Source organism: Lepidochelys kempii, chromosome 5 (assembly GCF_965140265.1).
Source record: "Lepidochelys kempii isolate rLepKem1 chromosome 5, rLepKem1.hap2, whole genome shotgun sequence".
Classification (NCBI taxonomy): Eukaryota; Metazoa; Chordata; order Testudines; family Cheloniidae; genus Lepidochelys; species Lepidochelys kempii.
Window position 1 is genome coordinate 109,596,011 of NC_133260.1, and position 24,342 is coordinate 109,620,352.

A 24,342-nucleotide genomic window follows, 5' to 3' on the forward strand; every position below is an offset into this window, starting at 1 on the left:
CTACAACATCAGCATTACTGTGTGGCAGCATCCAGCCCTTCACTTGGGGGCCTTGTGCTCCCATTTCTACTGAGAGTAGGAATAGTTTGTGTGCAGGGCTATCCATGGGCACCATTGCCTAGTCAGGGTGGGCATGTACATACACATGAGGAAGCAGGGGGAACCATGACTCTCCATGACTTTTCACAGGAGGTAGAATTTGGGAGGCCAATTTCCACCCTATATTCTTATTGCTGGGCTTGATTTATCTGGCCTACAAGTGCCATATGCTCAGTACCAACCAGAATATGACCCTTAGAGTGTAAACCAGTGGTTCTCAACCAGCGGGCCGCATGCGGTCCAATTAGCACACAGCTGCGGCCCAGCTCAGCTGTGCGCTAAAGTCGTGGGCTCCAGGATCCCAGCTGCCGCCCAGCCCCAAACAGCAGGGTTGGGGTTCTGGGGCCCCACACAGCAGGGGTTGCAGTCCCTGCCGCCCATCCCACGCTCAGTTCTCCACTCCTGGCCCCACTCTGTGGAGGTGTCTCTGGGCAGAGGGTGCTGAGCATAGGGGTTTGTGTGTGGCAGGGGGTTAGGCGGGGGACACTGGTTCTCAACCTGGGCCCAGATAACACTTTGTGGGCTGAATCTGCGGCCCACAATGATAAATAGGTTGAGAACCACTGGTGTAAACAATCCTATGCACGATAAAGGGAAAAACAGCCTGAGATATACCATTTTGGATCCAATCGTAACCCCACTGAAATCAATGACAAAATTTCCACCTCAGCGAGGATAGGATCAGACTCTATGTTCTCAGTTAGAGCTATTTACTGCCATCAGTCTACAACCCCTGATCTAGTTGTGTTATAAGCTGCTGAACCAAAATATGCTATGCTAGTCAGAGAAACTGTATTAACACTGTACGAGCAAGAACAGAGTCTTGACAAACGCAGCTTGAACCGTATTGCCTCTTTGCTGATATAGCGCATGATTACTTGCTTACCGACCCAATCAAACAGCTCATGTAATTATAAGAAGAAAAGTAACTGCCCCAGATCATTATTCACTTCCAACCCGAACTTTATGTTTAACCGTACCTTCACTGCAATAAAGGCAGAGTCTATGGAGTGCCCCGATCTGGTGATTTTCAAAGACAACATTCCCACATTCTCACATACTTCGTACTCAGCTTGTTGCATTTCAATTTGAGACCACCTCAGTTCCAGACTGTGGGGGGGAGGGGGGGGGACGAGAGGAGGAAAGAAAATCTGTGTGAAAAACTCTTTTGCAGTCCACAGGGATCCCTCCTGCTGACTATGGCTTTGGTACAAGTGACATTTCTCTCTTGATTGTTGATTCAGTGAATACACACAGCAAGTTTCTGTTTTCAAACCAGTGGGTTTGTTTGTGAGATTGTGTTAATTAGAGATAGGAGAAACAGTTAAATAAATTAAGAATTCCAACTGAGTCTTCACCTACCCACTGAACCAGATGTGAACATCTTCTCAGGGCCAAATCCTATTCTCACTTAAGTCAGTGGAAGTTATGGTTCTATGGGACCAAGATCTGATCCTAGGATCTGTTTGGCTAAGCCAGATTCTCTCTCTCCTGTTTGATTTCAAATAAATCCATTGTTTCTTCCCTCCATTTAGTTTTATTTTACTGTGACTCTCCAGTATTCTCCCTGTATCATTGCCTCTTCCTTCTTACAGCTCTGCCGGGATCCAGACCCCTTACCTACTCAACATGCCCCACCCCTGTGGTTCCTCTATTCCCACAGGCAACTCTGGCTGCCTTTCAAACCAGCTCCCAGAAACTGCTGAATTCAAATCTTGTATAAAACACCCCACAGAATCACTTAGGAGGGAATTGGGCTGGACTTACTGTAAAGTCACAAGTTGGGAATGGTGGAGGAAAACATGAGATGAACCCTCTTGAAGGGTTGAGCTTAAAGAAGGGGCTGAGTGGAGAGTCAGAGATGAACTGAGAGAATGCCTCAGCAATGCCACTTATGAATCATTATCTAGAAAGCTTCCAAACTTTTGGGGGTATGACCATCTCTAGTGCTACTGGATGTTATCCCCAACACACACACACACACACACACACACACAGAGCCTTGGCACTAATGGGGAAACAAACTCCTTCTGAACCAATTTGTAAAGTTTGTAATGTACAGACTATCTATATACCAAGTTGATAGATTTCCACTCCATACGGCTAAATGCAGTGCCTTGCATAATGACAGGCTACTCTGAAACCTATATACCAAGTGTAATGTTAGTGTGTGGGCTGCTGGAAATGGTTTCACATCAGAGGCTTAAAAGATAAAAATTGATATTATAAATGTATGCCTTGAAGAAGAACAATGAGGCCTTTGCATATTTCTGAGGATCACAAGGACCCCGAGGATGCGTTGGTGAGTGCTTTGAAACCATGATGTCAATCATCCATCGTTTCTGCAATGAGCTCCTCTTTGGCAATGTCTTCACATCTTACTGCATCTGATGTGATTTCCTGAGTATCATTCTTGTCTCTTGGCTTTTCTACATGAGGAAACTGACTGACACAGCCATAGCACAAATACTATTCCAGTATAGCTCTTCTGGAATAACTCCCCTCTGAGAACACTCAGTTCCAAAATGAAGATGATTTTCTTTACCTAATTAATCTAGAATAAAATCACTTTTATTTCAGAACTCAGTGCCCATACAGGGGAGTTATTTTGGAATAGCTAAATTATACCAGAACAGATAGAGCAGAATAGATATTCCTCTGCAGCTATGCCAGGAAACTCCCCCAATGTAGAGAAGGCCTAAGTTACATCCTCAGAGTCACAACAGAGGGACCTTTAATTTTTTCATGTATTGTAAAGCACACTGTATAGCACTAGGAATTAGAATAGTCATCCTCAGCCTATCCACGTTTCAGGAAATGTTCAAAGTCTGATCCTGTACTAATTCAGCATCATTCAAATCAATGTTTGTGCTTTTATTGAAATGATATGCACTTTCAAGTCATCACTATTTTTTGAGTGTGCTATAATTGTATTACACATTCAGATAAACCCAACTCCACCATTTTAATGCAAGGTTAAATTTGGAGTTTTTCATTAAAAAACCAACACCCTGGTGTCCTGGCCAAACTCCAGTCCAGTTAATTACTGTACATTCTACCTCTCTAAAATTTCCCCTGAATTTTCAATGGGAGAAACTCGTATTCTTCAGGTTTCAGAGTAGCAGCCGTGTTAGTCTATATCCGCAAAAAGAACAGGAGGACTTGTGGCACCTTAGAGACTAACCAATTTATTTGAGCATCAGCTTTCGTGAGCTACAGCTCACTTCATCGGATGCATGTAGCTCATGAAAGCTGATGCTCAAATAAATGTGTTAGTCTCTAAGGTGCCACAAGTCCTCCTGTTCTTTTTGTTATTCTTCAGCTTCCTTCCTAAAAAAATGTGGTGCCCTGGTGCTGACATACAATAGTTCCCAGATTCCATCCCAGAGGTGGCTGCATCAAAATGGTGGGTAAGTGGTCTTTACATACATAGTGGGAAAAATGTGTACAATAATAATTCACCTTTGAGACTGTACAGTGCTATAACAAAGTGCCTAGGTTAGCCAGGCTCATATGAGGTTGACTATAGAGGCATCTATTGACATAGTCTGGTACTGCATTAACTTCAGTCCCAATTATCAATGCCTTTTCTCACTACTCCATGGTGAAGCAATGTTCAGATAGTTCTTGTGAAATCAACTTCTTTTTTTCTTCCATGGGGTCTGGTTTGTAGACACCAAGTGTAGCACACGTGGATAGCCCTGACCATCTTTCTTGTTCACCTCAAATTAAACAAGCTGGTTCAACACTCAGTTGAATTTTCAGAAATAAAATAGAAACATTTCCAGCCAAATAGAATTTTGCTCACTAAGGACTTGTCTGCACAGAAACACACAAAGTTAATCTGAATTAACTAAGAGTGTGAATGTAAACTAAATCAGTTAAATTGCATTAAATCCCTGTATGGACATTCTCATTCAGAATTAAAGTGGTCTTGATTCTGGTTAGCTTAATTTACTTCCAAAGTGATGCTGTCTCCTTCATTAGTTATTGTTCTCAAAGAGTATTTTAGCTGAAATGAGGGAAACAAATGAACTGATTCCCCAGTATCATATCAACTAATACACACACACACACACACACACACACAGGATTCATGGGGTTTATTATAGGCTAAGGTGAAACTTCAGTGGATGCCTGTTAAAATGTTGGCCACACATGAGTGGGGAGAAGAGGGTCCCTGCATTTTCTCCCCTCAATGTACCCATGCAAAATATAGCCCATACAGTTTTTATTACTTGATGTTTTCTATTTGTTGCTTTGGGAGGCCATTGCTCTCAGCACAGGCCTAGAGTGACCTCCAGCTGCAAGAGGATGTATGTGAAGCTGACAACCTGGTCCAAGGCAGTATTTGAACTCCAAGTTTATGGGCCTCGTTCTCATTTACATTTAGGCCCCTTTATACCTCTCTGAAAGGGTAATGTAAAGGGGAGAATAAGAGCATGTGTGTGTGTGTGTGTGCGTGGTCATGTAGAGTGAGAAATGTAGTATTTGACTGAAAACTGGTCCTTTGTATTTCTTCAGTCCAAAAGGACAACAGCTCCCCATTCTTTTACAGTCATTCATAAGGAATATCTCTTTAGTCTTTTACTCGGAATTTCCTGAAAAAATGCTGCAATATGAACCTGTGAAACTGTATACAAATTTTTTTTCTTCAGCTTCAAAACCAACAATAGCTGATTTGACTTAAGGCAGAAAGTAGTCCCAATGCACAAGTCATGCACATTGTATTGAACTGTTTAGAATAGAAAATCTAAGTTACGTTTGGGGGGCAGCAGAGTTTCCGGTGGGATCTGTGACTTGAAACTCCAAGCTGTCTGAATTCACCTCCCAGGATGGATTGATGACATAAAGTATGATTTTGCCATTTAAATCCTTTTGGCTGAATCCTTCCTGGATAAATCCACCTGGGAAAGAGGGAAAACATTAAGATAAATCAAAATCCAGTTAAACAAGAGTTAGCAAAAGCCACATGATTTGAACTGATTATTATAAAACTTTTTCTTTGTTAACTCTTTGAATTCTGCAGCATAGTACATAGATCTTCCGGAAATCTACCCTTTCCTCTGCATAGTGCACTGCAGTGTTTACTAACCCACCCCGCCCAGCAATTATCCAGTTCCCAAGGGACATCACATCAAATGACCTGGGAACAGAATCGCTTCCTTTGTTCACTATTTATCATTGTTTTTCCTGCCATTTAGCTTATAACACATCTGTGATACATCAGGGCTTTGTCCCTTTCTACACTGATGTTTCAAGCTTCATTTGCAAAAAGCAGTTCTTGAGTTGCAGCTACAAAATATGCTACTAGGGTGTTTAGAATTCATTACGGACTTATATTTGGGTTCTGGTATTGGAACTTTCTTATCATAGTCCAGCCTCCCAAAGAAGTCTAGAATCAGAACTCAGTTTGTTCTACCACAGCTGAGAGGTTCTATATTTTGATAGGGGCACAGGGTTTGAAATCTGCCCCAGTGTGTCTCAAGATGTTTTAGATCATCATATGAAGAGGTTAAAGAACACAACACCTGTTGTTATATTTTCCAGGTAGCCATAACGTGGACCTCGTAAAATCTTAAAAATGACTTTATCCTCTTCTGTATCGGGGTCGTATGCCTTCAAGGACCTGGCAGTAATGTAAATCCCATAATTGCCATTTTTCAGGTGCTCCACATCGGAAGAACAACGGAGGTGAACAATTTTTGGTGCAGTTTTGTCCAAATGGTCCACCTGAGTCAAGGTTAAAAATAACCAATATACATTTGTTTCACAATATCAGACCTTACTAAAAAAAAAAAAAAAAAAGGTTGAGTACACAGGTACCAGCTGAAATCTGACTCAAGGCTTTGGTAATCTCACCCACTGACCTGGTCAATATATCCTCCCCAACCTGAGCTACCTTTGCATCTCCATCCCTAACCATATACTGACTTGCATTACTGCCATCGACGTCTGCCTCCCCCCCGCCAGCCCCCACCATGGCTCCTGCATCCCATGAGCTTCCCATGAAACTACTTTACTCATCCCCATCCATCTTCCAGCTTTCTTGTGAATAGGAATTCTGAGCCCCAGAAGCCTCTTTGCTAAATCTGTACTTTGACATTTCTTAGGCTTTGCTATACAGTGCAGTCTGGGTCACTTGATGCTAAAACATGCCAGATTATACAAGAACTTAAAGCGGAGGCACCTGGGCCTAATGCTGACACTGTGAGAACTTTTAAAGGTGGGGGAAACCAGAGACCAAAGGAAAGATCATAAAAAGGAGGAACTGGGTCAGGCTAAGGGGAGGCAACTGATAGGGATTCGAATTCATGACCGAGGAAGAATAGAAATCCAGCTTGCAAGCAAAGGGAGCTAAGCATTGAGACTGGTGAGAACAGAGGACTCCCTCATGGAGCAGAATTGAATGAAAGGTTCTGGTTCAGTTCTAGGGCAGGGCTGAAGTCTGAATAGATTCTTGTAAGATCTGTAAAACATATCTTCCATCACAGAACAGTTATAGACTATCAAGTTGAGTATTTTCTCCCGGATGTGACCCATGACTGATGCTTCAGTAGTCCTAACACCACCCTGCCACACTGAGTGTAGCTTATTGTGCAATATACCTTTGGGGAAAATGTGGGATTTCATCCTCACCACACCTGGGGTTAACTTTGGGGCCTTAACACTTGAGGATTGAAAACTCTTATAACATTCATCTCAACTAGTGTAACAAAGATTGCATTTTTCCTATACTTATGTCTAATCCATTTTTGAACTATTTGCTTCAGTAATACCCTGTGGCAATGACTTCCATTGGTTAATTATCGTATTAGCCCATCCCTACCAGTTCAATCCTCAATTGCTGAGTGTCTGAAACTGAGCAGCAAGTAAGCACTAGCACTATGCCCTTTGGAGCCAGTATTTTTATACCTATTAATTAACCTTATTATTTTATTCATCTTTTTAAAACAGGCAGATTGGCCATACTTACCTGAATGGTGAATGCCACAGGCTCCATTTGCACCTTCCCATCTATGATGAAGCCGTCATTAGTCCTATCTGTTGCAACAAAGGTAAATCTGTCAATCTGGGAAGCCCCTCCTCCGTGTCTATATGCCATGTCCATGTTGTCCACATCTTGTTGGGTGAAATTGTGATGCAGCAGCACTGCCCCACGGTAGCACAGGTGGCCATATTGAGGGAGCTGTGCCAAGAGGAAAGTAAGGTTCTTTGAGGAAGTGTCAGGATCTGAAAGCTGCAGGACATCAGGAGAAAGGAGTGCCATAGTGCCTTCCACTAATCTTAACCCCTTGTTCCTAGACACTATGGGCAAAGCTTGGTCCACTGTCTCCAGCGTGATCTCGAACGTTCCATGGTTAGTCTTCAGTCCATTGCTGATGATAAATCTGGCAAAGAGAGGCAAGGCAGCCTTCAGCATGTGTTCTTGATTCACCATCTACTGAAATGAAATGATAATACACACCTTTACTAAAGGATTTGCCTCACGGTAACTCTGAAACATACATCAAAAACTGGATCTCTGACAGTATCCTGTTTTTCTTTTGACTCAAACCCAGACCAAACTGGGGATAGCCATACAACTTAGGGTATCAAGTATCAGAAGGGTAGCCGTGTTAGTCTGGATCTGTAAAAGCGGCAAAGAGTCCTGTGGCACAGGACTCTTTGCAACTTAGGGTATGTCTACCCTGCAATTTTTCTGTGAATGAACTACACACAATGCTGATGAAAGGTTCTCACTTGCCAAAGTCTTCATTCAGTTACTTTTGTCATTACCTAACTGGAAAAGGTCTTCTCCTCAGTTAGCCAGCTCAGCCCTCAAGTGGCTGGAGAGCCTAGTGGTATGGCTCTTACCCAGAGGTCCTGAGTTCAAATCCCAGAGGACAGCAATGTGCACTAAGGACTACACTATCCATCTAAGTGGAAAGATTTGTTTTGCAAAGAGCTGTTCTCTGTGGTGATATATTTCCCTTATTCTCACTGCACCCCTCAAAATATACTGCACTTTGTGTGCATGTGTTATCATGCTCACAAGTGTAAATTAACATGGGAAAGTACAACTGATATTTCAGACATAATTACAGGTGCATTCCCAGCTAGCCCCTTTTTCCTCTCATGACTGGACTGCCATTTTACATAAGCCAAATAAGGAATAGTCGACATTTTGATCATTTGTTTTGTCTTGATCTGGAGGTTGAGAGGCTTGTAAACTGAACTCAGAGAACTATTAAAAGAACCAAAAGCTCAGAACTAGGATTGCTGTGGTTTACCTTGTTTATAAGTGACCTTCATAGGTCATGGAAATGGCTTGCAGTATTATACAGGCTGTCCAACTAAAACCCTTCACTGCCTATGCCAATGCCCGATGATTAGGGGCTGACCAACTTGTAAGCAGGCACTGTGCCATCAGACAGATGGGAATGTATATAGGCAGGCCAGAGACTATATAGGAGTTAGAAGTATGTTTACTGAGGGCAGAATTCCCAGCAGGGAATATAGAGGCAGCTGTCTGTACTGACCTGAAGTTACTGTGCCCATGGTAAAGGGGATGTACTATTGCTAATTTAGCTGGATCTGATATACCGCTAGAATAATAATATCAAATGATAAGTACAAAACATTTCATTTTTTGGACCATTTTTTGGCCTTATAGAGACAGGACAAGTACAGCTGAGGGGTGCAAATTGACATAGCCACCTTTTTGGAGGGTCTCTCTGGAAGGTCCCCTGAGAAATCTCTGAAACCAATATTTAATAAAAAAAGATTTAGGAAGAACAGTTGATGTGTATGAAAAATTAGTCCAGAATCTTCTACAGGTCACTGGACAGGTTCTGTGACCATCTTAGATATATAAATAAGGATCAAAATTATAATGCAGATGTAACTTGGTCTGGCAGATAATGAAGCAGGCTGTGTCCAAGAAGTAGTTATTTCTATACTTTCCTATTTCTACACTTCAGTTTTTTGTTTATTTCAGGTTTAATGCTGCTCTGTCTTTCCCCTAGGAATGAAAAGCAGCCAACATTCTCATCACTCTGATGAAATTTGGGGGGACGACTTCAGGTTTAGTTAGGAGGACATGTCGCATGGTTTGATTTCACCATTACCAAGGTTTTATGCTTTCTGAAGTTCCATGGCAATAGAGTTGGATGCAGAACCTGCCATCTGTCATGGCATTTAAAAGATAAAAATGGAATCATAAATAGAGCCAGCTCATTACAAAATCGAGCCAGCGTGTCAAAATGGAGGACATTAGCATGTTCTTTTAGCATCCTGCTGCCAGCATCTGATGTCAGGTTGCTAATCATTTGAAGTCATCTGTCCAAACAAGCATTGCCAAATCTTTCTTCCAGGCCAGAAGCACCAAACAATACAGGGAAATTTATTACTGAAGAAATTACTTTAGCGGAAGGTAAAAATCTGATCATTTAACCTTCCCAACTCCATATAACTACTCTTACCATTCCTTGTTTAAAAAAAATAATCTACTGCAGTATTTATATCCCTATACACAACCAAATTCTTTGCCAAATTATAACAGAAAGGAACATAAATTACAGTGATTCAAACTGACATATTTATTAAAAAACCACAATCTTACTTCTATTTAACCAACCGCTTTAATTTGGATCTACTCCACTGGTCCAGACAGAAAACTTAGAGCTTGTCTACAGAGTTACATCAGTTTAATTGAAGATGTCATTTTAAACTGATTTACTTAAGCCAGTGCAAAAGACTGTGTGGACACTTATTTTAAGTTGAAACTGGATCTATTTCAGTTCAGCTTAAGTTAATTAAGAGCAGGTTTGAGCTAAACTGAAAAGCCACTCAAACTGAAATAAGTGGGTTCACATAGAGGTTTGCACCCGTCTAACTTAAACTGTGCAAGTTTGTATTCTACAGAAAACCATACTGCTTCATGACTATCACAAAGCTTCATAAAGCCAAGGAAGTTAAAAAATGCTCAGTAACTGGTATTCTCTGTTATGGAAATAAGTGATCATAAGAACAGCTCTCACAGCTAGAGCTAATTGAAAATCAGAATTTCCACCTCATACGAAATTCAAACATTTCAATGTTTGCTTTTGTTTTAAATTGGGACAAAAGGTCAAAATATTTTTTTTTTTTTGTAGAATGAAAAGTTCAGATAATTTTGATTCAGAAATGTCTAAACATTTCATTTCAGCTTGTTCAGTGTTGAATTGTGTCTGCCACAGTGCCATATGGGACTTGTAGTTTGGATGCCTCATGGCCTCATTCTCTTCTTTGGGCCAAGCTTTACAGGATGATTGCAGGATATACTGCAATCATAAAAGTCCCATGAGGCATTATAGCAATTTAGCCATACAAGGGAATGATGAATCATGGGTGATGTAGTCCAACCTGGGAGCATTAGCCCATACAGGAGAATTGGGACATGAAAGCATCTAAACTACAACTCCCATGAGGCACCGTGGCAGCTCAGGCAAATTAATATAAAACTGACTGAAAACTAAATGTTTCTGTTTGGTTCAATGAACTACAATATTTTGTTTTGGTCAAAGTGAAATACTTAATTTGATTTTCCCCAAAGGAAAATCAACGAATGTTGGCAATATTGAAAATTTCCTGTGGAAAATGTAGATATTGTGAAATTCCATTTTCTGTTAAAAAAAAATTTAAAAAATCCAAACATTTTGATGGACAATTCTCAGCCAGCTCTACTCAAAGCTTATTACTATTTCTTGCGGAACATTATCTGCATTTTAATCAACCTAATACCCCCCACCATCCCAAAAAGGTTGTGTGCAATAGTGAACCTCCCTCTAGTTGCATGCTTCTTTTCTATGGCCCATTGGGGTACATTATGAACACCACCAGGAACCCTGTTCTTCCAGACACTTTGCCTCCAGAAAGTACCAGTCTGTGCTGGCTTGTGTGGCTGGTTCAGGACCTGAACGCAGATCCTCCAGTGACAGTGCATTTGGTTGTCACTAGAGTGCCAAGCTGACTCTGAAGGTGACAAACTTTTATCTGCAAATTCTGTTGTATTTATTTCCTTGTCTTGTGGAACTAGAATAGATTAATGCTCATCAGCGTGTGAAAGAATCACTATAGAATTCAAAAAGCTTGTGGTAGAATTAATGTCACTTACTGAAGATTATAAAAAATCTATTGTATTGAAATAAGAAACACAGCACAAGAGGGCAGGGCACAATCTATATGTATCAAGGAATACATTACTAATGGTCACATACACTACTCTTCCACCATATAACACTGTTGACAACAAGAAGGTTAAGGCAGAAGTTAGTTAAATGCTTAAACTGCAAGACACAGTCACTCAATCTGCTCCAAAGAATGGCTGTAGCAAGAGGCATGAAAGAACTATCAAAGTCTAGATCAAGAAATCTGAACCCAAATTCTCAGTGTGGACAACGATTTGGTGGGAGCACTGACTCTAGTATGAAAGAAATTGGGTGTGATGCCATGAGATTGAGCACCTTATGCTAAAAGTGACACAATTAGAGCTGGTGTCCTAAAAAATAAATATGCTAATGAGCCAGATCCTCAGCTGTAGCTCTACTGAAATCAGTGGAGTTATGCTACCAGCTGAGGAGCTAGGCAACTGAGAAATTTTATAAGAGAAGCACACTAACAGAATTGCATATTAGGCAAAGTGAGGCATCCTTGTTTCTTAGGGAGATAACAGTACTAAGAAAGAATAAATGATGTATGCTGTTGCTGTATAAATCAGCTAAATGTTTGATATAAGTCCTGAGAGATTTTGGGGTGGTGTACCATACCAATAAGGAGGAGTTGGAATATAAAAGACAGATAAAGGCAAATTTACAGTTTGATAAGTTTGATCCTACCCACCTGGGTTATTATTACATTGGTCCATGGAAGCAAATCATCCTTAATTTTGGCAAAAAATTTAGGGAGAGTTTACACTGATATGAGGCTTCAAATTGATAGATTAAACAGGCACCAAGATATTTAAATTAGTTTATGACTACTTAGAAAAGAGAGCTGTGTCAGAGTATGTAATTTGGCTACCTTATTAGTATATTTATTTATTAAAGTTGGTTTTGTAACCAGAGAGATAATCAATAACAACTCAGACAGAGTGATCTTATGGATTGAACCACCTATCTTAAAGCCATAGACAAAAAGCTGATGGATAGCCCAAGCTGAAGGTTCCCATTTAGAATAAACAAAAGAAGAATGGGGGAACCAATGGGAAACCTTAGAGAAAACATGGTTCAGCATGCAACCTCCAGAAAATATGAACCATTAGAAAACTTTAGTTGAGGGAAATGAATGTAATGAATATGATGCTCTAAATATTCTATCTTAGGGATTTTTATAGAACCTGCCTTCTCTGAGGCAAATCTGCTACACATAGAGAGGGGGCAGGATTGCAGGGACTGGGTGGGAGGGGCGGGGGATGCCCCTTGTGTAAAGCTCAGCTTCCTGGCAGTTCCCAGTTTGCCCGTGAGGGCGGTGGGGGAAAGGAGATGGGATTGCCAAAGATGGGGCTCCACTTTAATTCAGATTCTTGTATCTTTGCCACTCCACAACTCCTACTACCATGTGCCCTTTACAGGAGAGACAATGTGGGATGTAGGAGAGGAGATTCTTTTACCCCACACAGTTCCCCAGCAATCAAGCCAGCCATTTAGTCTAGGTGCTTTGCTAAAAATTTGCCCTTTAAATAAAACTTCCACTCAACACAGTCAAAAGACTTTTCTGTTCCAAGTGAAATAGGAAGACCTGGAAATTCCATGGGTCTTAGCAAACTGTATGACACTGAACACCATGCACTTTCAGCTTCTACCTAGCATTAACATCTGGTCTGGGTACAGTAAGGATGGACTTCCAATCCACACAACAGCACTTTGGAAATTAGCAAGAATCTCAATACCTCAGTATAAAAGGGATACAAGTCTGCATCACCTGCAGTCCTGGGGATCTTTGCCCTTGTCAGTGATAAGAGATTGTATGGCTTCAGATGGAGTGTGGTGTGGAAAATTGAAAGATAAATTAAATAATTAACCTACCTTTTTAGGAGGGAATATAAAGAACGTATAGTTGAAAAAACACATGGTTCTGAAGGATTTCAGGTATTACAAGAAATGTGCATCCCCGCTCTGAAGAATTGATTCCTTACTGAAGGAAATATTCCTTACTGAAGAATTTAATACTAAGACCAGTGGTACAATTAACAAGGAAAACTTTATAGTTTAAGGTGAAATTCCAAAAGGGATGTTACTGAGGCCCACTCTCCTGACTTAGTTGTTATCAGCCATGTATATTTGCATGTTAAACAATATTTGAACCATTATAGGCAGAAGAATATAGCCCATGCTCTTATTTCATGGTTTTAAAGGATGAGTAGTGATCACATAGTGTCAGTTAGTCAAGGCTAAATCCAAGATAGAGGTAATACTTCTTATCTTATAACCATTGGCTATTTACTACCAGCACCATCACTACCACCTTTCCATCAGTTTTGTTATTAGCCAAAGTAACAAACAAGAAGGAATTCTTCAAAGCTTACCTGAACAGATCTCGGGGAACAGCTGCCTTGCTATTGTGAACATAGCAGACTGCTTGACCTGCTACATCCATTTGGCTGAAACTTGTAATAGGGACTCCAGGATAGCTGACATACTCTATCTGTCCATACTGAGGTGGGGAGGTTATCACATAGAGGAGCTCTTCTGGTTTGTCAGTTCCATCAATTGCAAGGAGAACATCAGTTGTCAAAAAACCTCTGTCCCCCTTAGATACAGTAAATGGCCTTACGAAAACAGCTATGTCCCCTGCAAGATACATGATACCCAGTTAAAAGTGTCATATTGACATCTGTATTTCTCTCTTACCTATTGTTTTTACCTAATGTATGTAGATGAATTCATAGTTTTAAATAGTGATTGTGTAGTGTCACATTTGTCAAGGATAAATCCACAATAAAGGTTACATCTTTTGTAATACAAATCTAATGGTGGAAGTAAGCCCTCATGGTTATAGCACAAAATTGGGAGTCAGGAGTCCTGAACCATACTCCCAGCTTTGCTGTTCTTATTACATGCTTTGGAGAAATTACTTACCATTTTTCTGTGCCTTGGTTTACCCATCTACAAAATGAGTATAATACCCACTTTACCAAGATATTGTCAGTTTAGTCTATATTTATAGACATAAAGCACTTTGAGGTCCTATGAGGTGAAGGATAAAGTATTAATTGAGTGTACAACCTTTTGAAACCTTAGGAAGCCTTCTTTACAAATAATTTTAAAAGACCCTATCCCACAATGAGTTCCATGCAGGCAGTCATGCTACTGCGGGCCTGGAGCCCCACTGAAGATAATTGGACCCTGCTCATTAAAGGGTTAAGGCCTAAGAGTGGATCATAAATGGCAATTTAATTTTATTCAGATTGTCCTGGTATAAGAATTAGTCATGGTAGAATGCAAAATTACCCAGATCTTTACCTTTTTCCATATCCTTGATAGTTATGTAGAAGTCCATTGGTGGAGATTTGTTGTCCCCATCCCACAGATGAAATGTGAAGCTGTCTTGGTTCCTGGACCCCATAGCTCCTGTATGCACATATCTCACAAGGTTCATATCTATTTCCTCCTGAGTGCACTTCATTTCAGTTTGGAGCGTCACCCAGTCCCTACCTACCTAGAAAGAATAAAAATCTGTCAGCAACCTAACATTATCCATAAGTTTTCCCAAGTTAATTTTGCTCAATTAGTAGATATTGTTCAGTTATTTACACCCTTGCCAATGACAGCCTATCTATATTCCCCTTTCATGCTTTGGACCTCCTTCCTAATGGAAGGTTTCAGGGGCAGTACCTGGCAGGAGCTTTGTAGTCAAGCAGCCAGAAGAGCTGGTGGAAAAGCGGATGCTAAGAACCTAACAGAGCTCACTGCTAGGAAGTGTTTCCTCATATTCAGCCTACATTTTCCATTTCTTAATTTCATGCCATTACTCCTAGTTCTGCTCAGGCCCAAAGCCAACCAGGCATAAGTGAGGAGCCTGTGGGGAGTTAGAGAGACACAGGGAGAATTAGGGAGCCATGGGGTCCTTCCCTGGAAAAATTTGAAGTGTCAGGTGCAATATCCTGCATTTCAGAAGATTTCAAGGTATTTAACAACAAATATGCTAGATCAACCAAAATCTGAATATGTGGTATTGAGCAGGAGTTGTGTACCAGCATAACATGCTGCTGCTGGAGAAAATAATGTTAAAATACCAATAAGCACAGCACACCAAAACCATGGGCTTCAGACACACTCATATATTTCTTGTTAGACAGACACACAAACCTATATAAAATATTAGGAGAAGCCAGAATCTACCTAGCAGCTTATTTCCCTCCCTGAGGTATGGGGCACGAGGCTCCCATTTCCAACACCATCATTCCAGAACCAAGCCCCACTTGTCTCACAGAATCATGCTACCTGGAATACAATGGCCCATTTTCTACATAACAAGTTAAAAAGAAAAGTTAGTACATCTGCCTTGCTTTTTGTTCTGATTGCTCATCTTTGGTCAATAATTTTCTTCTCTCCTGTTTCTATTCCTATTTTTTCAGTGTCTCTTTCTTTCTCATTAACACTTATTCTCTGACCTTCCCTTTCTCTTTCTCCACCTATCTACTTTCCTCCTCTCTCACTGATAGGTTCTCTCCTGCACCACTGGGGAGTGTCTCATTGTGGGGTCTCCTTCCACTCTCTTCCTGGTCCCTGAAATATCTCCCCATCCTCTGTCCCTGGGGTTGTTCTTTCCCCCATTTGGTCTTCTCTCTCCTCTTCCTCCCATTGGGTTTCTTCCCCTCTAGGATCTCCACCATCATCCCATGAAGATCCTGCCTAAGGTGACCAGATGAAACGGACAAAATATTGGGACACATGGGGGAAGGAAAAAAAAAAAGAAAAAACCCCGCCAGAGCCGAGTTGCCAAAGCAAAAAAAAAAAACAAAAAAACGCCGGAGCGGCCAAAGCCGCAATATCAGGACAAATGGCGTCCCGACCATGCATCAGTCGGGACGCAGGACAAAGAACTAAAAATCGGGACAGTCCCAATTTTATCGGGATGTCTGGTCACACTAATTCTGCCATGGTTTTAACCTCCCCTTCACCCCCCATCTGCAACTCCCACCTCTAGTATCAAAACCTCTGTATCTTGCATGGTTCAGCTACACAAGTCAGTTCGCCATAGCAGCGTATTCCAAAACATGAAAGACATTCAGGATAAAAGGAGAATCAGCTTCTTTTTGTTCTAACAAGAGAGAGTTGTTTGCTTGCTTGCTTTTTGTTAAAGCACAAAGACTAACCTTGAGCTGAAGCTGCCCGTTTTCTGGAATTCTTTCAAATAAATAGTAAATTCTCTCCCTGGGGGTGTCTTTATCTTCAGCTGACAGAACAGCACTAGAAATTATTCGGGTTTCACCCATGTTCACCGCTATCTCATCCTTCCTGAAAAAAGAAAAGCCTCATGCACTGATATGAAAACAGAAAAGTAACCTTTCCAACAAGTGATATTACTGCCAGGAATCGTATTACTCAGAAGCTGACAAGAATAGTAACTGCAGAATGACTAAAGAAGAACACATAGATCTGCAAAACAGCAAGCAGAGATGACTGATTTCTCATAACAGTGAAAAGCAATACCAACAAAACAGATCTGAAGCAACTTTGGATCTAACAACAGGAATCAATTCTGTCTGCCTCCCTCCACAGTCATTATCTGGGTTACCTTAAAGGGGCAATATGAACAAGGTGGCCATACCAACAGGTACGCCATTGACCCTTTAGGAGACTTAATTAATTGGCTGTTCAATCATTGCCTGGCTGAGTCCCAAAAAAGAGCTTATACAAGGAACAGAGGCCCATTCTGCTGGTTGCCTATGATTACCTCCTCAGACATTCCATTAGCCCTCCAGGATCAAATCACTGTAAGGTTTTGCTTATGGCCTTTTGCTCATTGGTGTCTGTGGCTGCCATTGCACAAGAAAAAACAGAGTCAGATAGGATGGACGTCCCAAAATGGTTTTAAATTCCCCCAGAGACTTACTCCAGCCTAATTCTCAGTCTCTCTTTCTCTCTCTCTCTGTTTCCCTCCCTTCAGCTAGTACCTGCCTCTTAGCAGCTCTCTATCCACATAATTTTACTATTGTTATTATTTATTACTTGTATACCAGTAGCACTAACTATGTACTAGGCACCAACCAGAGATAAGGTAAGACACAATCCCTGCCCCAAAGAGCTGACAATCTAAGAAGACAAGCAACATACAAAGGGATTAGAAGGTGGGTTAAAAAAACACAGCACTACTATAGGTACATTTAAAACAATACTGTTATCTGACCCCCAACTCTTCATCTACCTAGGCAGAATTAGTTGGCTAATTCTTTCTGGTATCAGACTAGAGGGTCTTGAAGAGGGACTTTGGAGGGTGGGGGAAATGAAGTGGCTTTACATTCGGGGAAGGTGTTCCACGCAGCAGGGCTAAGTGGAAGAAGGTGCAAAGGTGATTGTGCAGTACTCATAGTGATTCAGAGACATCAACGGCTAGATCAGGAACACCCTGTCAGTACTTTTCAAGTCTGCTTACTTTCCCAACTGCATGGCATGTGCAGGCTATTGGAGAATGGGACTAAAGTGGGGAGGAAAGGTGATCCCAAATCAAAGGGTGAGCAATATTCCCCACTGGGGATGACTAATTATAAGATCTAATCACTGCCTGTCAAGGAAGCAACACAGTTTCTGGGTTCATCTGGGCACAGGAGGTGAAATACACTTATCTGCAGTCACCTCCATACCTGACTCCAAAGAGAGAGAGTAGGGAATGGTGTACTGAACTTTATCCAAACAAGAAAAATATCAAGGGATATTTGATCAGTAATTATGATTACATCATTTCATTTTACTAGTATGTAAACTGTACCCTGCATTCTAAGCTATGGGCACTATTCTTGCTCATGTGTACTATATACCTTTTTGTGATCATGTAATTGTAAAATTAACTTTTGTATTCCGTATTTTTCTCTGGGTTCATGAAGTTACACATTCTTAAAATCTATTCCTCTGCATTTAGCAAGGAGTTCTAGCAGTTTAGGAAATATTGTTTCCAATAACCATCATCAGTTAAAGGATGAAACTTTTCACAGAGGGATCATAAGAAGATAAGGGATCATAAGAAGATGGCCATACTGGGTCAGACCAAAGGTCCATCTAACCCACTATCCTGTATTCCGACAGTGGCCAATGCCAGATGCCCCAGAGGGAATGAACAGAACAGGTAATCATCAAGTGATCCATTCCCTGTAGCCCATTCCAAGCTTCTGGCAAACAGAGGCTAGGGACACCATCCCTTCCCATCCTGGCTAATAGCCACTGATGGACCTATCCTCCATGAACTTATCTAGTTCTTTTGTGAACCCTGTTATAGTCTTGGCCTTCACAACATCCTCTGGAAAAGAGTTAGACAGGTTGACTGTGCATTGTGTGAAGAAAATACTTCCTTTTGTTTGTTAAACTTGATGTCTATTAAAACATGTCAGTGGAAAGTTGTCCTCACTCTCCTAGTCAAATTAAAAACAGATCATATTTTCTTTAAATGCAACTGCAGTAGTTTACTTCTAAAAGATCAGGAGTCAGAGTGAAACATCAGTCTTGTGTGTTCCTCCATATGGCATCATCCTGAGTTTAATTCGTTTGTAAATCACAGTTTTGATGAGAGGGGAGGAAATTAACTTATCCCTTGACTGGAAGATGAATTATGATTGAGAGAAAATATTTTTAGAAAACTAAATCTACTATGAATGTTCAGAGCTTACTCCGTAACTCTGTAGAGCCTTTTAGTGACATGGGGTGATCTCAGATGATCGGGAATGGGTTCTTTCTCAATCCCCAAATCCTATGCTATTTTCAGTGTTAGCTGATATATACAATAACCACATAACACCGATGGCCAGGAGAAAGAGATAGCTGGATAGCTAAAGTCAATCGCACTGTATGTATTGGCCAGCAGAGGGAGTACAAAGATCAGAGTTGCTTTTCAATAAATATTTTAACTAAGGTCTGACAGACAAATGGAATATGTGCCTACATATAGATTACAACAGCTGTTTATTATGAAATAAAAAACCAACATGAAAAGAAACTTTGTGATTTAGGCATATTTTTGTTATCAACTGTGATCTTTATCGAGAATGCTCTTGTTAAACAGACCTATGGTGGTAGATGCAGGAACATCTTTGTTGGCATTAGTCTATGGCTATTTATGGCAGAATAGCCCTATTAATCACTATTTTGCTGTTTTGATCACTGTTGAATCATTTCATCTGAACACATCCCACAATTTGGAATAGGAACATGTGGCTTACTTGCTCAGCATTGGTTTCTCATCATTAACTGGGATGACCTTTACCAGAATGGTTCTGAGGACTTTATGTTTCCCATCTGACAGCTGGAGTGTAAAACCATCAGTGAGGTTTTCAGAGTCATCATGCATGTACACCAGCCTCATTCCTGGAGAGAGGGGGGAAAAAAGAGAGAAAATAAAACCTGTCTCCTTCAAAATCTCTTTCATGACATGTCCCTCTGCCTCCATCATCCTCCCCCTCTCCCCAACCCACCATGTCTTCTGGTCACAGCCAGTTTGTTTCAGCTAGCAGAGGACAAGCCATGTAAGCAGCAGCTGTTCATTAATCCATCAGTACACCAGCAACTCAAAAAGAGCAGCATGACCTGTTAAAAGAACAAAACTCCTTTCCAAACTATCTTTGTTCTGAAAAGGTAAAAATTTTCCATCCAGTCCCATCCACCCCAATTTAAAACTTCTACTTGACTGGGGGATAAGATGGTCAGATATCACTCCTCTGTGTCTTAACTGATCCTTAGAGAGGGCTTACCCATCTTTAGGGAGGAAGACTGGTGTTGTAATTGAGACAGTGGATGCGGGATTCAGGAGATCTGGCTTCAGTTCCTGGCTATGACACAGACTTTCTGTGTGACCTTGGGCAAGTTATTTAATCTCTCTGTACCTCAGTTCCCAATCTGAAAAAGCATGATAATATACTTCCTTTCTCCGACCCTTTATCTGTCTTGTCCACTTAGGGAATATCATGTTTGTACAGTTCCTAGCACAATGGAGACTTGATCACAGTTGCACCTCTAGGTGCTACCGTAATGCAAATGAATGATAACCAAACCCCACAAGTGAATACTCAAACGTTGGAGAAGTAATTTAAAAATTAAATTATTTGGGCTATTTCCTCTCTAATTGGAAAAATGAAGAAATAAGCATAATGGATAGAGTAAATATATTTATGTCATTATCACTGCAATAGGTCCAACTTCCATAAAGTTTTTTTGCACTGATGTAAAAATATTGTTTTAAAAATAATAAAATGTCCTCATATTTTCTTGTAGAAAATGAGACCTATAATTTTTGTCATTTTTTGTACTTCAGTCTCATTTAGGATCATCAAAAGGATCGCAAGGATTTAAATGAGCAAAATGTATCTAGTGCATTTAAAAAGCAAAACAAAACAGGACTCCATTGTTACGTGTTAAATCCAGATTTGTTTTCCCTATACCATGTCCATTTCACATGTTGGTCCATGATTTAACCCGTGCACAGCTGTCCATTCCCCAGCGCCTAACACTCAAGAGCTAGTTGTGCTGGTCAAATGTTTGAATGGATGTACTAGGGGAACTGGCCTAGGACCTTGACATTTGTTAGTCCACATCTGAATAGCCATCCCAAAGCTAGTTCCCAGATTATCCACCAAAACAGCACAGGCTAGGATGGCCAGCAGGTGGCTAGACAAAGGAGGATAGAGAGGTCACACTGCAGTTCTTTGCAGTGGAACTTTAGTGAAAGGGTATTGAAGTGGTCATGTCTGTAAGTAGAAAGAGAGAGAAGAAGGGTCACTCAGCTGAGATGGGGTCAATATGCATGACCAGGAAAGACTGAGGAATGTAGGATGAGTACATTATATTTTTGTGTCTACTTTTTGTGGAAGGAGATCAGATACAATGGTGACATTATAAAAACAGAGGGAAAAAATATTTGTCCTCAGTGCTCTGAGGCCCAAATTCTGATCTGAGTTACATAGGTGTAAATGTATTGAAATCATATTAATTACTTCATTGTTCTCCAGAATATCAGTGTAGACGAACAGGTTTCAATTAGCTGGTCATGGTTAACAATAGAGCCCCTTCTCCTACCTCTACCCTGTAGAGCAATTTTTTACCCACGACTACATAATGTTCTTTAAAATGACCTAGTACTTAGAGTAGGTACTAAGTGGCATTTAAAAGTGTTAATTAAAACATAGTGGCTAGCACATTTTAGACCACTCCTTTTCCCATGCAGATGATTTCCACTAAGGGTTAGAATACTGTATTATTGTCCTCACAGGAAACTTGGGGTGTAGGCTTCCCAGGATGAACTTCTTGAAGGATTCCCAAGGGATTAAATATGTTGAAGTCAGAAAATACCACTCAGATTTAATTTGCTATTCTTAAATTTTCCTATGAAACTATAGCTAGGCCAGGTGAATAAGTGATGAATGTTTCTTACAAGGCCACTTTGTCTGGTATGAATTTTTAAAGGAACAAAAGGACTGATGCAAAAGAAATGCTGCATTTACCATTCTTAAGAAGTTCCATGGAAAAGTCATGCACAGGATGTTCATGACTGTGGTGACTGCTAATGAATCTTTTGTAACTCATAACATCATTGCCATAGACTCCATGAATGAGGAATCCATGCTGGGGTTTCTGGACAACGGTAAACCTCAAATGATCTTGAGGTACATCCAGATCAAGGACGTTGATTACAGAGGGATCCAGTTCTTTCATTTGGCCCTCCTGCACCTGAGCAGCAAAACAAAACAAAGCAACAATAACCATGATTTTTCTGTAGAAAGAATAGTTTCTTTTTTTTTTTTTTTTTTTTTTTGTGAAGAAATGGAATCCTCTTCCCTCACAGAGAGCAGCCAGGTCCTTCCCACAAATCATCAGAGGTTCCTCTGAAACCAAAAGGAAAAAACAACCCTCCACCTCCTCAGCTAAGATTCTTTCATTGTTTAAAAGTCTGATTCATTGAGCTCTTACTTACTTACCAGCACAGTACTTACTACTATGGGAAGCCCTATTGAAGTCAATGTGACAATGCACAGTAGTAAATGTTGTTATGCTCAGCAGTAAGTATTTGCAGGAATTTCCCCTCATAGATCAACAAAATACAAGAAATCAGCTCCCTGATTCTCCTCTCTCTCCTGTACCAAGCTGAGAATCTGGCCAGTAATGAGTAAGAAGACACCATTTTTACATGGTCATGCTTCTGACCATAACCACTCTTACACACATTAAGAGGCAGCTACATGGCAGATCCACACAGCTTGAAAAAATTTAATTGTGAAACATCACATATACCCCAATTGCACATCAATTCTGTGGGACTGATGACAGGTGAATCCTGACTCTGTTGAAGTCAATGGCAACTGGGGCTGGGATTTCATCCTGTGTTTCCAGGTAACATTATTTTTGCCCCCTCCCTTTTTTTTTTTTGGTCAGCAGAAAAGAATGCAGGAAAGTTCTTTTTTTACCATGACAATTTCTTGTACCAGAATATTATAAAGGAAACTGAGAATCATGCAACTCACCAGTGAAGTGGCTTTTAGCTCTGGGCATGCTGAGTTCTGGGGTCATGAAATATATTGGAGCTACATCTGTGTGTGTATATACACAAACACGTACATACCAGAGATTAGATAAATATACAGAGACATTACAATAAATCAAGTCTCCTCAGGTAAGTAGTTAAAACACTACTAAAGGAGGTAATTGGTGAAATTCACTCTGGTACAGAGCACCAGCACAAGGCCTGTGCAACATTAACACATTATTTTAATGGCTGATATGAGACTTGTGAGTTGAAAAGGCCTTATGTTTCCCTGCACAGGGCTGAATTTCACTCAGCAGATCAAAAGAAGGGGAATAAATCTCAGAAAGATGCTAATACATATGTTAAAAAGGAGCCACTGGCTATATATTTTCTGGCATAGAAAGTCATTAGATATCTAGTATTTTGTATTGTTCCTTACAGTTATGTTCCTTGCTATGAATTCTGGGACTTCATCATTCGTTGGGTTGATCAGGACATAAAATGGGGTCTCCACTGAATGATGCTTCCCATCAGTGACATAAATCATAAACTGATCTGAAGTTGGTTCTGTCCTCATATGCCTGGACTGCACATAATTTATATGCAAGGCTTTCAGGTGTATCAGCTGAAATGAAGCTAGTGGAATTCAAAGAGATGACAAGTTAACAAAATATTTATTCTGATTCCCTTTTAACAAACACTGTAACCCATTAAACACTTGTAAATCCATGCTCATTCCAGGTACAAATCATTTGGGTTTAACATATCTTTAAGCATTCTTAATGCTGAGGAAGCAAGGGAATATGGGCCCTAAATAAAACACACCAAGTTTGTCTCTACACTATGGAGACTATACTGACATAATTACATTTGTGTAGCTACACCAGCATAATTCCATAGGAAGGATTTTTTCTATCAGTATGGGAACACCAGTTCCCCAAATGAAGTTAGGTTTATGTTGATGAAAGCATTCTTCTGTTGACATAGCTGTGTTTACGCTGGGGGGTTAAGTCAGCATATTTATGTCAGACACCCTTGACTGATGTAGCTATGTTGACCGAACTTTTAAATGTAGACCAAACCTAAATAGCACATCTTAATGTTAATGTTAATTCTCCGATCTCAAGGTGAAGTTACACCAGGAATGAATTTGACCTGTCATGTTCAATTTCTTTCAAATCCAACATTGCTCAGGAGGTTTAGAGCAAAAAGAAATGCAGACTTTTCCCAACAGAGGTAATCTCACATCAGTGTGAACAGTGTCTTGCTCCTTCTTACACTGCAGTTGTAGATGTATGCCAAGAGTTACACTCCCAATCCAATCAAATCTGCTTATGATCAATCCAATTTGGGAAGTGGCTTAAGTAAATTGGACAAGGCAGGAACAGATCTACATGACAGTTTAACTCGTGCAGATTTCTTTTTCATTTAGAGCCAAAGTCTGCCTGGCCCTGATATGAGGGTGTATTGGAGTGACAGAAATAAAAAGCCTCTCCTCCCACTCTTTGTGCAGCATGTATAAGGCCGGAGATGATACTCAAGATAGCACAGGAACGG

The 24,342-nt window shown here is 40.5% G+C and overlaps 1 protein-coding gene across 9 annotated transcripts in view; it reads right to left on the reverse strand.

The window, feature by feature from the left end:
- Nucleotides 1-24,342, reverse strand: part of FREM1 (FRAS1 related extracellular matrix 1) — a 102,865-nt gene that overhangs the window by 29,925 nt on the left and 48,598 nt on the right. For 2 of the 9 annotated variants that reach the window (XM_073345427.1, XM_073345426.1), the window contains 10 exons: nt 23,225-23,421; nt 21,767-21,992; nt 19,493-19,637; nt 16,439-16,580; nt 14,583-14,778; nt 13,646-13,910; nt 7,076-7,490; nt 5,631-5,832; nt 4,862-5,006; nt 1,080-1,209 (listed from right to left, as the gene is read on the reverse strand). In XM_073345427.1, the coding sequence (XP_073201528.1) occupies nt 1,080-1,209; nt 4,862-5,006; nt 5,631-5,832; nt 7,076-7,490; nt 13,646-13,910; nt 14,583-14,778; nt 16,439-16,580; nt 19,493-19,637; nt 21,767-21,992; nt 23,225-23,421 (2,063 nt within the window). Of the gene's footprint in view, nt 1-1,079; nt 1,210-4,861; nt 5,007-5,630; nt 5,833-7,075; nt 7,544-13,645; nt 13,911-14,582; nt 14,779-15,082; nt 15,139-16,438; nt 16,581-19,492; nt 19,638-21,766; nt 21,993-23,224; nt 23,422-24,342 lie in introns of those variants that run through there. The other 7 variants (XM_073345429.1, XM_073345428.1, XM_073345431.1 and 4 more) reach the window with 7 other exon arrangements.